The 15,346-nt window shown below is 39.6% G+C and overlaps 1 protein-coding gene across 1 annotated transcript in view; it reads left to right on the forward strand.

The window, feature by feature from the left end:
* CFAP95 (cilia and flagella associated protein 95) overlaps positions 1–15,346 on the forward strand; it is a 78,252-nt gene that overhangs the window by 15,404 nt on the left and 47,502 nt on the right. Inside the window, exon 2 of the mRNA XM_064579586.1 lies at positions 4,647–4,755. Within this exon, the coding sequence (XP_064435656.1) occupies positions 4,647–4,755 (109 nt within the window). The remainder of the gene's footprint in view (positions 1–4,646; positions 4,756–15,346) is intronic.

The following is a 15,346-nucleotide window of genomic DNA, read 5'->3' on the forward strand; positions in this document are numbered from 1 at the left end:
AAAATGACTTCACTTATCTGCCTTTGTCAAATGGTTTTCTTTTGAGTGCAGTTTAGGCTTCAAATTCTGTGGTTTCAGGTTATAGATGCTCAAATCACAAAAAGCTTGAGACATTGAAAACCAAAGTCCCTCTTCATAAGTTTGAAATGTCACCAGTTCTCCCAAGGACATAAGATTTTCTTTATGACTCTGCAAATACATCTAGAAGTCTTCATTTGTCAGTTTGATGAATGTACCACTAAAATAACATTACCTTGGCATGTAAATCATTTTCCCATGAAATCTTTAAAGAGCATTGTCAAATGTTTTTTTGTAGCTTTTGATTCTCTTGGTTTTATGCTTCTGAGGTGTCAGGAAATAAAGCTGACTCTCTGGGGTAATTTTCTTTTGAAGTTCTAGATAGCAGGTGTTTATAAAACCTAATAGAAAAGGTATCTTTCTCTTCTTATATGGGTTAGATTTATATCGGAAAATACAATAGCTGACAGAGTAGTTGTGAACTACATTAATAATTCTAAAATTTAAAATCAATATATTCTTCCATCTGGAGTCTTAACTAAACATTTTTAACGTCTTTGAAATCCTCAAAGAAAATGTGTCTCTTGTCAGGTAACTAGAAGCTAGAAGGGCTGGGATTTTCATTGTTCTCATGTCAGATATTGCTCAGATTCACACCCCCACTGCAATCAGTGTTATGCATATGTATGTTGAGAGCTTTCCCATTCAGCAAGTAGATTTATAATTCCTCTGGAGACAAGTCTTTGTTGCAAAGGACTAGCATCTCTATATGCATAATCACTCCTTCTTTATGTGTGCTTTTGCAGAGTGAGCTGGGATGCTTTTTATTTTTATGGACACATTTGAAAGCCTCTGCTTTCAACATTTATATTAAGGTGACAGTACCACAATGTAAGAACATTCAATCAATCAATCATTGAAGATTTAATGAGCATTTATAATGTGCTAGACTATGCTAGGCACTGAGATCACAAAGATGAATAAAGAGTAATTCCTGTATCTAAGCTACTCCTAGTCTAATGAGAAGGCAGATTCATTAATGCATAATTATAAAGAAAAAAATGTGAAAGGTGGAGCAGAGATAAAGGTTTTGTTCAAAACCTCCACTTTTTTTCCCCCATGTAGACGTGGGACTATGGAAAGTGAGTGTAAACTTTAGTGTTAACTTGAGTGTCACTTGGTCCACGAGAATGCAACTTGGTCTCCTTTCCTGCAAGGAGAATCTGATGGCCTAACCCCACCCTGTCCTCCACTGGGAGCTGGACCACTCTGGTTTGGGGCAGCCTGAGGGGAGCTGCAGGTCCTTGCCTGAGAATGCTCTGAACTCGAATTTGTTTAGTTGTGCAACTCACTTTAGGATCGTATGTGTTTACTCAAGGGGGGCTTGCAGATCCAATTTGGAGTCATCCAACTCTTATGATAGGAAATCCAAGCTCCCAAAGGACCCTAGAAACAGACCCTGGTCTCTTGACAGGGCATTACTTGGGACTACATTAGGTCTGAAAAGATAGGAAGAACAGGATCTCAAGAGTTCAGGTGATTATATAGAGTTGGTGATGGGAAGTTACATACCGACTGCATATGTTGGGCATTTGTCCAGAATGGGACCTGCTCATGCTATCTTTAACCTACTAGATTGTATTGACCTTAATCCCCTCTGAAGCAGTCTAAGTGACATTTTTGAAAACAGGGTCATAGTTCAAGCTCCTTTTCATACAGTTGGCAGCTCTGATCCTGTCCTGTCAGTCCTTTCCCCATTCCCAATTCTATTCATATTCATACCATCTCTTCCACAATAGGGTATAGAATGCAAGCTTCATCTCTTATAGTTGAGGCTGTCTTACATAAAGATTTCTTATATAGAGAAAGAGTCACAGCACTCAGCTCTGGCCTTGATGGAGGAAGGTCCTAAGCAGAAGCAAGGCTGCTTGTCAAGGAAGATTCTGGCACTGAAGGCAGGGAGCCCTGTGGACCCTTCTCCCAGCAAGAAGGTCAGCCAGTACCTGCATGCTTGACATGGAAGACATAGTTCTTCCTTCAGTCCGCAGCACGAAATACCTGTATTCAAGCATCTTTGACCTTGAACTGCTGACCAGCTGCTGTCAAATTCATGTCTGGACAAATTAATATCTGCAGAAGCCAGTCAGTAGACTAGACCAGTACTGGTCAACAATGACCTTATTACTAATCCAAGGTGTAAGACTAACTGTGAAGACAATCTGGCAAGTTTTTTGTATAGCTAAATTTATTTGGTTTAAAGGACTCTGAGATTGTTTTTCCTTATCTTTGGTGTTAGAGGTCTTCCTATTAAAGGCAGTAGATGATTTTTCATTTTTAATGTTTCTGTCAAAACAAAAGTTGGCAATTTTATGTTGGTTCTACAAATTGGGGGGGAATGTTTTGCTGCTCCATGAAACAGGTTTGGGAACCACTGATCTAAGAGTTTGGTATAACTGTTCCCTGGAGCTTTCTTAACCTTGACACTTTTGACATTTTGAGGCAGATATTTCTTTGTTATGGGTGGTGGGTTGTTCTGTGCATGGTAGGATGTTTAGTAACATCAGTGGCCTCTACCCACTGGATACGAGTAACAACCCACCCCACCCTGATGCAACAACTAAAAATGTCTTCAGACATTGGCCAGTGTCTCAAGATGGGTTGGGGTGGATTTGGTGGGGACTGTGCTCAAAATGTTTGAAAGTTCCTGTTTTCCAGGAACTCTGGGTTCTTGGTGGCTCATGAAGGTTCTTGGTGGCTTAGATAATGGCACGCTTGTGGCAGAGTGCTAGTCTAAGCAAGAGTCTATGTGTCAGGACCAGAAGGGCATAGCAAAGATTTGCATGGATCCATAATGGAAGACCACAGGAGAATGAGGAGATCTCCACCGATGTCAGCAGGGAGAGATGATGACAACAAAGATGGATTCTTGGCATTGTGGCACCACAGAGGCCCTTGAGAGTAGGAAGAGATCCAGAATTGACCAAGATTAAGGTTTTTCCATCTTAGTGATATGAACACTTAGAAAAGAAATTAAGTACAATTATGGAAAAAATAAAGTTGCAATTCATGTACACCAGAATTTTTTAAAGCTGGGTTAGTATTCATTATACATAGGTATTTATGATACTTTACAGTATTTGAAGGACCTTCTGCTTTTATTTTTTTCACTTTGCAAAAATCTTATTGGTCTTATTTCTGTCTTCATTTTATACATGTGGAAATGGAAACACAGAAAGGTTAAGTGAGTTGCCCAAAGTCACACAGCTAGGACTTGAGCAATGACTCAAACCCTTGGCCCCATTCACTCTACCATTACTGGTTCTTGATGTTGTTCAGTATTCCACCTAAGGACTAAAGTGAGACCTTCCTGTGAGGCTCTCGGAAAATGCTGATATGGTACCAAAATGCTTTTAGTGTTCTGCAATTTAATGCTCAGATGTGTGGAGGGCAGAGGGTTCACATGCCTGAGCTCTGCTGCTTCATCCTAGGCTCCCTTCCTATTGTGTTCTATGCAGTGTTCTGCTCTCATCTCAGAGGTGGAGAGGCAAGGGTGTACTTTGAATGCAGTGCAGGGTCCCAGCCCCAGAACGGTGGGATGAGGTGGAGGGTCAGGCCCTAAAGGGCCTCCTGACTTAGATTAGCATGCCCCATCCAGATGAGTGGATGCTGTTCTGCTTCCATGACCCTGTGCTCACATTGTAGAATTTTGTTTGTGTCTTTCACCAGAGTGTGAGCAATGAAGGCAAGGACTGCATCAGGCTTGGTCCCCATTGCATCCCCTGCCTGGCATGTAGTAGGTACTTAAAATATTGACTGAATGAATGGACAATTGGATGGATGGATGGATGGATGAATTTTGGGCTACCTCAGTATCCCTTACACAATCCTAGCCCTGTACCCCTCAATAGCAAGGCCCCTTCTGAGGGATGTTTGGGTTCAGCTTCCTTTATCTTACCCAAGAAAGCTATGTAAAAATAGCTACTTCCGCTGCAGGCCGCTCCACCTCCTTCTTCCTCCCCTCCTCCCAAATCTCTCCTTTATTATCGTTTCTATCTACCCTTTTAGTCAAGGTATCTGGAATATTTTTCCCTCTTCCATCTACATGTTTTTTTCCAGCTTATGCTTAATTGTCAGCTTCCTTTAAACCCTCTTTAGAAACAGGAAGCACATGTTATAAATCCATATGAGCAGATACTTTGCTCTTTCTCATTTTGAAAAAAAACTTTTAATTAAAATTCATGGTAGAAAAAAATGCTAAAGTGGCAAGTTGCCTTTCTAATTTATTACCATGTCTTATTTTAGAATTTACTTTTGGTAACTAATCTACATTATTAAATAAGGTTCACTTCTTTGGAGTCACTGAGTAATTGCTGTGTTGGGTAAGTATTGTTCTTATGATATTATTAGTTTTATCACATGTGCTAAGTTGTTTTTAGGAAGTAGCCTCAGCGTTACTTGAAAAGAGATGGAAAATACTTTATATATCCCACATCCAGTGAATTTATAATTAAAACAATGTCACAAATGCCGTCAATTTTCATTGGATAATTTTATTAAAAATTTTAAATGCAATATGTGATTTAAAAAAAAAGCTAAACCCCTTAACAGATTCTAATTTATTTTTCAAGGCACCATGACAGAGAAGCCTATCCAAAAGATTATGATATAGAGGGTCCTGAAAACATTAAAAAACTGTGTAATTCAACATATTGGCGACTTGGAACTGATGAACCCCCAGTAAGTAGTTGCTGCTGATTTCTTTAGATCTTGAATCTTCTTCCTAGTGAAACATGGAAAAATAAAGGGAGGAGCTCTTTGTTGGTGCCACCCCTCCATGCTGTGTTGGGTATTTAGGCAGGTGACTCAGTCACTGGATGCTTCAATGATGTTACCTGTAAAATGTGCACATGTCATAAGGTTGTTGGAGAAATTAAATGAGATAAAGCAAATAAAGTGGTTGACTCAGTGCCTGGCACATAGCAAGTGCTCAAGATACCATCCATGCTGTTATGATGCTGTTGCTGCAGCCACAGCATTTTGTTCCATGACTCCTTTAATCTTCACAATAACCCTGTAACGTAGGTGGTATTATCTCTGTTTTATAGAGGGGGAGAAACTCCTAGAGGTTAAGTGACTTAAAGTCCCCAGTTAGGGAGTTGAAGAGTGAGACTTTGAATTCATTTCTTTGATTTCAAGTCCTTGTATTTGTCGTGAGGCAGTAGAGTTGTGAGTTACTAAAACACGCTGGGATTATTCTCCTAACTTTTGTATGACCCAGTTCCAAAAGGAATATTCATTGCACGAGTACTTCCTGTTTGAAGTGTCATGAGTGGGTTACTCCTTGGCTATTTAGGTGCCTGCCCAATTGGTGTAAGGCAGGAACACACCTCTCCAGAGGCCCCCAAATTTTATGTCCTACCGTGTCAAGAAATCTGGGCTAGTTGAAGACTCAGTTCGGCCTTATAGGATGACCTTGGGGCTGAAGAGCTGGTAATTTGACTAGAGCAGGTACAAATGTGTTGAGAAGACTGGGTTTGTATCATACTCTGCCCCCAAAGGCAGGGCCATTTTGAAATAGGGCAAGCCAAGGAAGATCCATAATTCTATGTTGGACATGGGTCTAGAAGATTCTCAGTTCTCCAGGGTGATGGGAATGAATTAGCTTAGCAGGGCTCATGCTTGTTTCTTCCTGCCTTTTATAGTTAACAATGGATAGAGAATAATAAGGATAGCTGGAAAAAATGGACATTTATTATAAAGATGCAGCTGCCTGGAAATGGAATCAAGGACACTTACAGGAACCAAGACATCTCTAAAGCAAGACATCCTCCCCCCTCCTCTCTCTCTCTCTCTCTCACACACACACACACCAGTGTCTCATTGACATCCTGATTTTGTGCTGCTCAATGTCTTTTTGCCCTATAGCTCAAATCTCAAGGGCATTCTGATGGTTTCCTCAGTTTCCACATTGGCCTCTTGCCTCTACACCAGGCTGCCTTTTTGGTCACTAGCCAGCACATGGAGGGGTTCCCAAGTCTGATGCTCAGTTCTGTTGGTAGCCACTCGGCCCTGCCCCACCAAACCCAGCTTAGCCTTGCTTTCTTGAGCCATGGGGCTGTGTAGTCAGGACAAGAGCAAGTTAGGCAAAGCACACATTTCCTGGCATGCACTTAGCATCTTTGACTCTTAAAAAAACATTTATTTTTGATTTCCAAATGAAAATGTTCTTGGTCTCTGGGTTATAGGAGGAAGTTAGTTGAAGTGAACTATGAGATGTAGGAACCTCAAACTTTCATTCTGTGCATTATACATATTACAGCAGTCATGCCTCAGGTCTAATAGAGGGTATAGAAATAAGATAATATTTGCCTTCTCCATGACTTTTGTTCATCGTCATTGAAATCTTGTCCTTATTGTTCCAGGTTTACAGATATATTAGATAGGAATGAAAATAGATCAAGGGGTCAACTATTTCTGACAAAATTGCTATTCTCATATCCTAATAGTAAGTTACATTTTTCTAGACTTTTTGTGTATAAAGCACTTGTTCACCCGTCTTGTTTCTTGCACTTCTCAACAAAGTTATAAAGTTGATAAGAAAGATATTATTATTCCAGTTCTAAACCCAGACCCACTGATCTTAAATGATTCACCCAAGGTCCCAGGTATAAAAAAAAGGGGGATACACAGAGACTTCATATTTTCATATGTCAGGTATGATGTTAGATGTAGCAGAAGGATGGTTGAGTTCTTCTTCTTGCCAGAGTTTTGATAGAGACCTAAATACTAGAATACTCTCAATAGTTGGTGAAAAACACACATCTTAAAGCAAGATGCTAGACCATTTAGGCAGGACCTGCTAAGATATTCTAAACTAGGTTAGGCCAGTATGAGTGATTATGTCCTTGAAGACTAGAGTTCAAGGATTTATTTTGTTGTGGGATGCATGTCCCTTCTTCCTCAGTTGAGAGGTGTTTCAAGGAAATAAGAGAGATTAATATGTGTATCCTGGAACTTAGAGGGCGTAGGGTCCAGGTGTCTGACACTTGTGAAACAGCAAGGCCCACCTGCTGCAGGATTCCATGCCTAAAGTAGCACCCAGCTGGGAAGGTGAGAAGTTTAAATCTAATACAGTTAGCAATTTTGATGATTTCACTGGACTGGAAAATTTCATAACTAAAATGAGATCCTTCTCAAGGTTGAGGGGCCTAACGTTCTGCATGGAGCACTGGGTGTTATGCACAAACAATGAATCATGGAACACTTCATCTAAAACTAATGATGTAATGTATGGGGATTAACATAACAATAAAAAAATTTTTAAAAAAAGAATATTCAAAGTTAAAGTGTTTTGAGTTTTCAAAATTACCAACGTTTGTTAAGTATAAAATTGCTGTTCTCTATAAATAAAAAAATTTCAACTGTCAAAAAAAAAAAAAAAAGATTGAGGGGCCCAGAAAAGTTACGGGACTTGCGTAAAATTTCCATTAAGTGAAAGGAAAGAACTAGCCATCCATGTGGGAAGAGGCAGCTTGATTAAAATGAAGTTGCTTCATGATTGCATCCTACTGATGGGATAGGATCAATTCAATAAAATGGTTACATGAACAGTGCCTCATTTCATCCTCTGGACAACTCTTCAGGCTAGCACTCTAAGTGGCCACATTGTGTAAATGAAGAAACTGAGGCCAGGTGAAGCTCGATCACTTGTTCAAAGTCAAACAGCAAGAAAGTGTATTAAAAATTAAAATCTATTTTTACCCTCTGGTTCCAGAGTCTAAGATCTTAAATACTTCTCAAACTGTCTCCTAGAGTGCCAAGTGATTCCACTCCCAGCCTAGTGGCCTTTTTACCCCCCAAACACTGCATCCTCCTTGCAGAAAATGAACCTGATTATTTTTTTTTTTGCTCTGGCTTGGGCATGTGTTGGGGCATTGGTTTCTTATGTCTTATCTATAACCCCTGTCTTGTTCCCTGAATTATGTCCACACACATGCTAGCTAGCCCCATTCCCATCTGTTTCCTCTCCTACATGTCTTCTTAGCATTTTTGGATTTTTGCGGTAATGCTGCTGAGTGGTTGATTTTTTTGACCATCAGTATTTCTATTCCACTGTATGAAGTTCTCCTTGCCCTTAAATGCTGCTACTGGGGCTAATATGAGCATTGTTTATTTGTAACAGGATTTTAAATAGGCCTTTCTTTGTCTTTATTTTGGCTGAGACTCCAAAAGGCCACAAACAAATCCATAGTCCCATGTGCCAAAGTGAAATATTAGGCCACTTAGGTGAGACCCTCGAAGATGGTGCCCTTAGGTCAGTACTCACATGAAGGATATAAGAGGATTGAAATCCAAGAAACCAAAAGAAGAGTTTGAGAGTAGAAACAGGGTTTTGGAAAAGGTGTACTGTGAATCTCATCTACTTGGTGAAGGGTGCCTGGTGAAGTTATAGATATGAGGCGCTGGTGATCTTTCCAAAGCAGCAGAGCAGAAAGAGGGGAACTAGCTACATGTACATCATTGGTGAGACAAGGATAATTGAGTACTTAGGCCCAGAGGTGGCTTTTGGGGATCAGATGTAGAAGAGAAATATGACAAAGAGCCATTTTAGAACCTGCCCAAGAGCCTCTCATGTAGGGATGGGAGGGACAGTGACTGGATTCCCAGGGGCTGAGGCAGGACAGTTAAGTCCAGAAAATGCCAACCTGTGTCATGGAACATAACCACTGAATGTTTCCAGAAGTGATCTCAACATCTACAGAATATTCTAAAAAAGTCAGCTTTGAACATCCATCAGTGCCAGAGAGGGTCAGACATCAGACATGCCCAGAGGAAACGAAAACAAGAGTATACTTCTACCTTTCTTGCATTTGCCTCTCTCCTTCCTCGTATCCCACATCTTAAACCCTCAAGAAGCCAGAGGGAATTGAGGAGTAGGGAAGAAGTTTAAGGGGGACAATTGAGAAGAAGCCAACTGTGCCTGCTTTTCCCACTGAGGTATGCCAGGCCAAAGCTGACCTAAACTACAGGAATGAGTCTTTCATTTCACATGAAGTTTTGGCTAGTACATGGTACTGGGGATTTTACTTACCTCAGTGAGACTTCTCTTGGGACAGAAGTAGCCAGAAGATGTTTGTATTATCTGAGAGTGGCCACACAGGTCCTGGCAATTGTCCTATATTTTATCAAGGAGCATAAAAAAGAATTCGCCTCTCCAAATGTCTATGGATGGGCAGTGATGGAGGAAGAACAGATTTGTTTTCTGATTGTACCTACTTACAAGTCCCACTTGTTCAGTGAGCTCGTTGCCCATTTGTATAAAAAAGAGCAGCCCATTCACATCATCCCTCCCTATCCCTTTTCCTTACTTTAGTTTTCTTCATGGCATTTAAATCACTGGATATACTTAAGACTTCTTTAGTTGTTAATTGCATATATCTCTTGACTAGAATACTAGCTCCATGAGAGAAGGGACTTTGGTTTGTTTTGTTCTCTGCTGTATCTCCAGTTCCAAGAATGGTGCCTGGTCCAGAGTGGGTCCTCAATAAATACTTGTGGAAGGAAGGAATGAAGGAAAGAAATAAGGAAAGAGACAAAGAAAGAAGAAAAGGCAAGAAGGAAGGAAGGGAAGAAAAAATGGAGGGAGGAAAGAAGGAAAAAGGACTATATTCCACAAATATATATTGAGGCCCTATTATTTTGCTAAGTGCTGGGGTAAGAAACAATTCAAAACAAGGTCACTGTACATCAGGAACTCACAGGCCTGTGGGGAAAGTGCAGGTGTACAACCACAGTGACAAAGTGTATGATGGATGCTATGATAGGAAGAAGATCAAGATGTGGAGAGGGACACCTGAACTGAAATGGGTTGCGGAGAGGATCAGGGATGGTTTCCTAGTGGAGGTGGCCACAGCAAAGCTCCTGAGCTGAATCTAAAGGAACCATTAGTTGGTGAAATCTGGAAACTTACCAGGCAGGTTTCAGTGGTGCCATAATTGAATTCCTACCCCAGTGGTCCTTCCGGCTTCAGGAGAGCGCATAGGATGCAGTTTCCCAGACAAGCACTCATTCAAGCCACTGACTTTCTCTGATTGTTTTATGAGTCTAAGCAATTTATGGGAAATAGTATTTTAAACTAGAGCATTTTGTCTTGGTATTTTATTTAAACTTTATTCAGATGCTGCTTAACTATACCAGAGTGAGTCCCATGCAAACTAAAATGCTCAGGAGCTCTTCTCTCGTGGTTCCTTCATTTGTAAAGTCCCTCACCCAAGGATCCTCAGAACAGTACCTCTGTCACGATCAGTATGTAAGACTGCTTTTGAGGAAGGAAACTTCCTCAAAACTGCTAATAATTAAGTACAGAGTACATTTGATGCTGTGTCATAGAAGGTGAGAACTTATCAGACATAAAGGAACAAGGAAAACCATGGGTGATTTTACTAAACAGATTTTTCTTATACAGCCAATGGATCAGTGCCAAGGCATTTCTGGAACTAACAGGACAATGTGGATGAGCAAATTAGGCTAATATTAGTATTAATAGCATTACAGTCCTTTTGGACTTTAAAATGGTAAATAAATGAATAGTACAAAAGTGTGCTAACATTCTTTTTATGGATCGGTAAAGGATTGAGACAAGCAAGTCTCAAATATGAGCTATTTTAGTGGATGAAAATATGACATTTAAAAATTGATGACCCTAAAATGGATATAAAGGAATATAATTATACCAGATCTCAGAAATTCAATTATCTTTTACTTAATTGGTTCAGGTATTTTTTTTCTTTGATTGACATAGTATAATAGTGTTTTGATCATAAGACTATACTTACAGATGCTTCTTGCATTCAGATCTAAGTACCTGAAAGAGGCATATGGATCAAATTTTTGTAGATGGAATAATTTTAAATGCCATTGGAGGAGAACCACTTAAGCCAGGAAAAAGGAAGATGTTTGGGGCAAGTGGGTGATGGAGTCAGGGTCTCCTCTTGCTTCAGGTTTCTCTCATCTCTGAGCTTGGAGTTGATGCCACTAGTTCCAGCATCCTCTCGTGGATCTACTTTGGATCGTCTTTTCCAACATCAGCACAAGTGCACCTGCCTCTTCTGTTCCAGGAATTCTGTATAAATTTAGGCCAACTGAGTGTACTTTCCATGTCTACTGATGCAGCTATGGGTTTATTGATTCAAGTGCGTATCTGCTCTGTCATTTTTAGGGATCTGGGACAGGAGTGAATGTAGGCGTCTGCCATTTTGGTCCTGTCATTCTCCTTCATAATTCTTTTTCTATAGCAATAATCATGCCTCATTTAACTCGTAGAGAAACCAGATTTTAATTTTTCAGTATATCAGTTTGCCAAAGCATGGGCACTGTTATGTTGAACAAATGGCACTCAAAAGATGCAATCGCACACACACCTGTATTCTTTGTCTCCACTGTCTATTCACCCTACTTTGTGGAGTGAGTTCTTTTCTATAACCCTGGATAAAATGTTATGCAGATTTTATAATTTTTATGGTCACTCTCTGATCATAACAAGTCTATTGGTCCCATTTCAGTAATTAAAGTATCTCATCAAAATGATGAATTTCATTTAAGATGAAAGATTTTCTCTTCCTCCAGCTAGACTGCTCCAGGCCAGGGAGGTCTGTCTGTGTGGGGAGGGTTGGCTGATTTTCTAGTTCTTCACTTGCTCTGTTCTTTCCTTCCCTCAGATCACAAGACAACTAAAAGGCCCTCTTGTGATTATTCTACCAACATTCATTACTTAAGTGAGACTGTTTTTGTTTTGTTATCGAGGTGATTTGTTATCTGAGGTGATTATAAGAAAAGATAGAACAGGTAGTAAAAAAAAAAAAGAATGAAATCATTTTTCTGATCATACCCCATGTGTCCCAGTTGTTCAAAATAATGATGGGGAGGGAGCCTCACTGATTCTCTGAGATCCTTTAAATAATCTCTGTATGGAACTACTACTGAGTTCTCCTAGACATGAAAATAGAGCCAGAATTTCCAAGAGCAAAACTGCTGAGAAATAAGAATCATCCCTTTTTAAAGATAAAGACTTTTTATGAAGTCTTGATATTACTTGTTGATGATGATGACCTTTTGGCAATGGTACAAAAAAGCTACAATTGGTAGGGGAAGTGCTACTTAACAGGTAAAATAAAACTCTTCAGATATGACTGAAGATCTAAGATGATAGATGCCAAGTTCTTTATTCCAAAGTGAGGTGCCAAATCTGTCACATAGAACATGCAAAGCATTTGGGCGGTAACTGATTCCAAGCCTCTTGGTCTCTCATCCACCTTGAAGATAAGAAAAAGAAAGAAAAGGTTGAAATTGAAGAGACCTGGCTGAGAGTATTTGGAATTTGGAGGAACCCTTTAGAGAAAATGTATGAGTTCCACCCCTCCTTTCCCCATGGGATAAGCTACTTCCTGCTGTAGTGTGGGGCCTTAGGGAATTTGAATAACTGTTACCCTGAAGTTGGGGACCTTGGTTGACTGAGGTCGGACTTATTCCTGAAGCAGCCTGTGGCATCACAGAGGGAACTTGACTTGGAAAGTATCTGCACTTCCTAAAGTATGGATCAGAGGAGTCTGCTTTCTGGGGACCCTATAAGCAACATAAGAAAGAAATGTCAATTGGCGATCAACTAAAATGAATCTTTCCAAGAGAGATTCTTCTGGGGGTAAGTCATCCTCAGCAGAAAGAGTCTGGTTACCCTCAAATGTGGAACTTGAGGGGAAGTTATAAATGACTTTCTCTTTCCCTGTACCAGTTACCCAGTTAACAGTCACTATTCTACTACTGGGATTTCTTAAATGCCACACATATAGGAAGAGTTCATCTTGGAAGATTAGAAGTTGAGACTTTAAGAAAAATTGATACTCAGGAAAATGGGGAATAAGAATGATGTTATGAAGTGAACTTCCTAAACACACATTAGATATTTTTTATATTACCATTTGACTCAAGCTAGAACTTATTATGCAAATTTAATGGAAATTTTAGTGATTATCCGGCAAGTTTGTGCTGTGTTAATTTAGCAATCTCACATACCAAATTGCCAATCTCCAGTTTGTGATATATATATATCACAAATATGACGAGTGACTGTATATATATATATATATATATATATATATATATATATATATATTGCCCAAAAGACTTTTAAACATATGCTAGTGCTTTTATAAATTATCCACCCTTATGTCAGGTTATGAACATTGCTAGACCAAAGTGATTTTTCACATTAAAATGGTGTAGGATTAGGTTTGCCCACATGCAACAGAAACCACAAATCAACAGTGGCTGTTCACATAAGGTTTTATTCTTTCATGTAAAAAGTCTGGATGATAGCAGGTCAGGACTGGTATGGAAGTTTGTCAGAAACCTACTCCTTCCAGCTTTATACCCTGCCATCCCTGTGCAGAGCCCAAGATGGCTGTCAGAAACCTGTCATTATGTCCACATTTCATGTAGGAGGAAAAGAAAAACAGAAGCGGGACCTTTCCTGGAGGTTGTATAAATTACTTCCATTTATGCCTCGTTGTTCAGAACCAGTCACTCATCATATTTAAGTAGAAAGGAAACTAGACTTGAACTTGCTGTGATAAGCACCGGGTGTTGTATGGAGTATTGAATCTCTATATTGTATACCTGAAACTAACATTACACTGTATGTTAACTAACTGGAATTTAAATAAAAACTTTAAACATTTTTAAAAAAATTAAGGAGACTAGAAAATGTAGTCTGAAACACGAGGTCCCTAGCTAAAATTTTGGGGTTCTAATACTGATAAAGATGGGAGGTCTCAAATTGAGGGACATTTGCCCCTGATACAGGAAATAGAGGTTAAGAATGGGTCCTGGAGATAGATGGCTTCTCTTTCATTCTTGGCTCCACCACTTAGTAGGTTGTAACTTTGATCAAGAGTCTGAAACTTTCCATGTCTTTATTTCCTCAGGTGTGAAGCGAGAATAGTAGAGTTTTCATGAGCATTTAATGTGAAGACATTTAGAATAGTGTCTAGCCATGTGCTGTTGTCATTACCATTATTCCCATGATTTACTGCAACTCACTACTCTAGTCAGTGGAGCCTCTGGAGTTTGTTTCCTACACTAGCCTGGCACTTCATAGATTTGGATTGATGAATGAATGGGTCAGGCTGCAACGTTTTGAATTGTGGAACTTCTACTTTCTCACTGGTTTACCTGGGCCTTGCTTATTCTGTTTCAGCCTCAATTTTTCCTTCCTTAAAATGAAGATAAACTATGCCAAGTGTTTTTCCTTTCTCCCTCCAGATCTGCTTTCCCCCTGTCTCAACCCTGCTCTGTGCCACGGAGGCTGACCTTTATGGACAGCTTCAGTGATCTTCCTTGCCTTCTGGCTTTCTGTTGGGAATAGCCTGTGGAAGGCACTGACAGGTGCCTTTGGATCAATCTTACACATGAAAATGGTGCCTAGTAATTTTTTCCCAAAAGAAATGTCTTATTTTTTGTTAAAGTGTATAATATGAAGCTCAATACAGTGTCTCTTACCATTGACTTGTGAACCTGGGAATCTATGAGGAAGAGTAGTTGAGCAAAGGGTATAGGAGTCAAAGTTGGCAAATTGGGCTGGGTGGCTGGTGATTCAGGAGGTTGAAGTCTCAGAGAGCAGTGGTCAGAGAAGCCAAAGATCTACAGAGCCATGGAGTAGACCAGGGAACCAGGGCCAGAGATTACAGTTAAAATTGCTTTGAGTAGGATCGTTTCCTAGTTATAGCAGAGCTTTATTATACCAACCTGAAGTGGACCAAAGGTGTTTGACTATAGCTATGATATTTTTCAGTTAAAGTCTCCAAATATCTAAACAGAGGTTTCTTTTTCTTTCCTTTTTTTTTTTTTTTTTTAAACAAAATCTGGTGGGATTAATGTGACTAGGGCTTCATTGGATGTCTTCAGGTTTGGAGAACGTAATGGATTTTCTTGGTAGTGGTGAGTTCTGCTTCTCTTCTGTGAACCTCCACATTCATTCATGATCTTCTAGAGTTTGGAATGGAAAAAAATATTGAATCCTCAGCATCCATTGTTTGTAAGATTCCCTAAATGTTACTCATGATGCTTCTTCAATTGGTTTGAGTACATCTTACAATTTGCAGGTCTTTCTCATAGTAATAAGTGCTTGATAATACATTGAGTAATCCTCTGATGGAGAATGGATGATGGTGGCAGTGGTGCTGGTATCTGAGTCCAATGTGATTTACAAAGTGATTGCTACAAACATTTTCTTACTTAGGGAAATTAAAATATACTAACCTTGAGAAGAAAGTAG

This window comes from Mirounga angustirostris, unplaced genomic scaffold (assembly GCF_029215605.1).
Source record: "Mirounga angustirostris isolate CCGP_5_RB_7025 unplaced genomic scaffold, mMirAng1.0.hap1 SCAF_15, whole genome shotgun sequence".
NCBI classification, from domain to species: domain Eukaryota; kingdom Metazoa; phylum Chordata; class Mammalia; order Carnivora; family Phocidae; genus Mirounga; species Mirounga angustirostris.